The 3,741-nt window shown below is 40.3% G+C and overlaps 1 protein-coding gene across 1 annotated transcript; it reads left to right on the top strand.

The window, feature by feature from the left end:
• The first annotated feature begins 553 nt into the window (after window positions 1–553).
• LOC141613293 (uncharacterized) lies at window positions 554–2,433 on the top strand. The gene is made up of 3 exons (XM_074432028.1): window positions 554–1,452; window positions 1,529–2,106; window positions 2,201–2,433. Exons 1-3 carry the CDS (start codon window positions 554–556, stop codon window positions 2,431–2,433), a joined length of 1,710 nt encoding a protein of 569 aa, XP_074288129.1.
• The last annotated feature ends 1,308 nt before the right edge of the window (window positions 2,434–3,741 follow it).

The following is a 3,741-nucleotide window of genomic DNA, read 5'->3' as shown; positions in this document are numbered from 1 at the left end:
AAATTGGCATTTAAAATACGTCTGACTTTAAAATTTAAAGGGTCTATAACAGTCGGAACCTGCAACCTGAAAAACAAAATGCCTTTCATAGACTTAAGGGTATCTGCCTCATGGCTGCAGAAGCACTATGACCTTGAGTACAGGGTTTACAAGTAATTTAAAACTTCCTAATTTAACTGTTGAGTAGCTTAATTGTAGTGTTTCACAACTTTGGAGTTTCGAGTAGGATCAGGCTATGGCAATTTTATTTACCTAACATTACAATTACTAATAACGGTAGGTTTACCACGAGGAAGAGTGTCAGGAGATCGGCATATTTTATGCAGGGAATACTACTGTTACAGGTTCCAGAACAGACTTGGTTACATGCTTCTACGAGGCGGGAGGTGCCTCCAACAATACATAGTAGACATGTATGTTAAACTTGAAAACACGCGTTTGGACTTCTACCGAAACAACCATGAAACGATAAGGGTCGAACTATACCAAGGCCTCCTGGATACTGTTGAGGCTGGCGAAAGTTCAGCTGCCAATGTTGGCCGTAGAGTTGACCATGACTTGTAACACTAACTGGCCAGAGATTAAGAGAGAGCTGGCCAGAGGCGAGGAGGCTCAAAATCGGCCAGATATAGTTGCTAGAGTCTTCAGGGCAAAACTTGTGGCCCTTAAAAAGAAAATCATGGAGGAACAAATTTTTGGAGAAGTTGCGGCATTCATTTACGTGGTTGAATTTCAAAAAAGAGGCCTGCCACATGCACATTTCCTCATCATTCTCAAAACTCCACATAAGATCATTAATCGAGCTGACTTTGACAGATTTGTCTGCGCTGAAATTCCGTCAGTTACAAATGCAGAATTACGGGCTTCAGTTCTTAAACACATGATGCATGGACCATGTAGCAAACTGGACCCTGAATGCTCATGTATGCACCACAAGAAAACAAAAGGCCATTGCAAATATGGGTACCCTAAGGAGTTTACCACAGAGACTACTAATAATTCGGACGGGTATCCAGAGTACAGACGCCGCAACAACGGTGAGAAAGCTACAATTCGCAAACAAGAGCTGGACAACCGCTGGGTTATACCTTACAACCCTTATATGATGAGTTTGTTTGACTGCCACTTAAATGTGGAAGTTTGCTCGACAATTCAAGCGGTAAAATATTTGTACAAATACGTTTACAAGGGCCATGACAAAATATCTTTCAACGTAACTGCCGCTGATACCCCCCAAGTAATTGACGAGATTGAACACTTCCAATCTGGCAGATGGGTCTCTCCGTGTGAGGCTATGTGGCGTATTTATGGAATTGATCTCTATGAAATGCAGCCACCAGTGATTCCGCTACAAATTCACCTGCCCAATATGCAGAGTATCCAAATTCGACCACATGAGGATTTGGAAAATGTCATTTCAAATGAGAAGAGAACAAGGACACCTCTGACTGAGTTCTTTAACATCTATAACAACGACAAAAAAAGCAATACTTAGATATTTGTATGGTGAATTTACGGAGCATTATAGGTGGGATACTAAAGACAGAACTTGGTTCAAGAGGAAGACAAAATTACTTGTCATAGGAAGGCTGGTTTTTGTGGCTCCTGCTGAAGGTGAGCGCTATTATTTACGCCTTCTATTGCAACATGTGCGAGGCCCTAAGTCTTATGTGGACCTCAAAACTGTTTATGGAGTTGTTTGCGCGACTTTCCAGGAGGCTGCGCTGCAACTACGCTTACTAGAGGCCGATAACACAGTTGAGATGTGCTTGGATGAAGCAATAGTTGTACAGATGCCGTTCGCTCTCAGGCGCCTCTTTGCAACTATTCTGATTTTCTGCCAGCCCAAGGATCTTGGTAGTTTGTGGGAAAAATACTACTCGGCATTGTCTGAAGATTACATGCACCAATTCCCAAACAATGCTCATAAGATACGGGAATTAACATACCGTTCAATTGAACAAATATTAGAGGCAATGGGTCGATCTATGAAGTCGTTTGGGTTGAACCATCTATCAGAACAGGTGGACATTGAGATTCTACGTATGAGGGATATAGTAGATGCGTTGGAGGCTCCAATACCAGACGACTGCATAGCCTGTATAGGTGCTCTGAACACAGGCCAACAACATATTTTCGACACGGTAATGAACCATGTTAAGAGTGGGAAGCCTGGTGCTTTTTTTTGTGGATGGTTCAGGAGGCACTAGCAAAACATTCCTCTACAATGCTTTATATGCCGAAGTTCATTTGATGGGGAAAATTGTGCTGCCAACAGCAACTTCAGGGATAGCTGCATCAAATATACCATCAGGGAGGACAAACCATTCAAGATTTAAATTGCCAGTAGACCTAGATGCGTCCCTCTCATGTGACGTACCGAAACAAGGGAGTCTAGCAGCACTCTTGAGAGAGGCTGCGCTTCTAATTTAGGATGAGGCATCTATGGCTAGGAAGGAGAATGTCGAAGCATTAGATGTTCTCCTCCGTGATTTATGTGACCCAGACATAATATTTGGTGGGAAATTGATAGTGTTTGGTGGGGATTTCCGCCAAATACTACCAGTTGTACCACAAAAATCCAATAGGAAAGTTGTGAACTACAGTTTGGTGGCTTCACACCTTTGGCTACAACTTACAAGATTTAGTCTTGTTGAAAATATCCGGGCAAAGGACGACCCAAAGTTTTCCGCTTACTTATTAGCTCTTGGAAATGGAGAACTCCAAACTGAAGAAAATGAGTACGTTGAACTGCTTGCTGGTATAGTTAGAAACTGTGATTACGAGGACCCCAGCCCAGTTACTACAATAACAGAGTTAACCTTTCCCAAATATGATCTAGAAAGCTACAAACCTGAAATTTTTACAACTCGGGCTATATTAACTCCAATGAATGAAGATGTGGATGAGATAAATTCAATCTTAATTGAACGTTTCCCAGGTGCTGCAACAACCTACAAAAGCTATGATACTGTGGTGGATGACAAGTGCAACATATACCCAATAGAATTTATCAACAAACTCTGTCCGGGTGGTATGAGCCCCCACGAGCTTATTCTAAAACCTAATAGCCCAGTCATCTTACTGAGAAATCTTCTACCGTCCTCTGGATTATGCAACGGTACACGTTTAATTTGCAAAACATTCAGTCCTAACTTGATAGGCTGTGTTATAACAAGTGGTCATCATGCTGGGGAACATGTTTTTGAAGGAAATGTAGATCTATATACATTAACATATTCATATATGTTTATAAATTAATTTGTCATAAAATTAATAAAGGTCTTATGCATGCAAACATTAAATAAAGAGATGGAAAAATCTATATCTCACCATGTGATATTCGGATTTATGGGCACAAGTGAGTTCACCTACTCACTTGTTCTTGAGCTTTCCAAATGGAAGAACAAGATCTAAGTTTAAGATCTCTCCCCAAGCTTTATACCCAAGGCTAACTCTAAATCTAATTAATATTATTTGATCTAGTATAATATTAATCATAGTAGAAAATTGAACCAAAACTCTTTAAATCATATAAAAGTTTCGGTTTTTAAGAGAGAAGAAGAGAGGATTTTTCTTCTCACTAGAACTTGTATTTTGGATGAGTAGTTAGAATGAATAATACACACATTACATTATGGTGTATATCAAAAATAAGAAGAAAAACCAAGTGGTTTTTCTTCTCTAAAAATCCGGCCAAGAGGAGGTGGAAAGGAGCCAATGCATGGGCTCATTTGTCTT

This window comes from Silene latifolia, chromosome 11 (genome assembly GCF_048544455.1).
Source record: "Silene latifolia isolate original U9 population chromosome 11, ASM4854445v1, whole genome shotgun sequence".
NCBI classification, from domain to species: domain Eukaryota; kingdom Viridiplantae; phylum Streptophyta; class Magnoliopsida; order Caryophyllales; family Caryophyllaceae; genus Silene; species Silene latifolia.
Note: the sequence above shows the minus strand (reverse complement) of the source record. Positions and strands in the feature narration are given on the sequence as shown.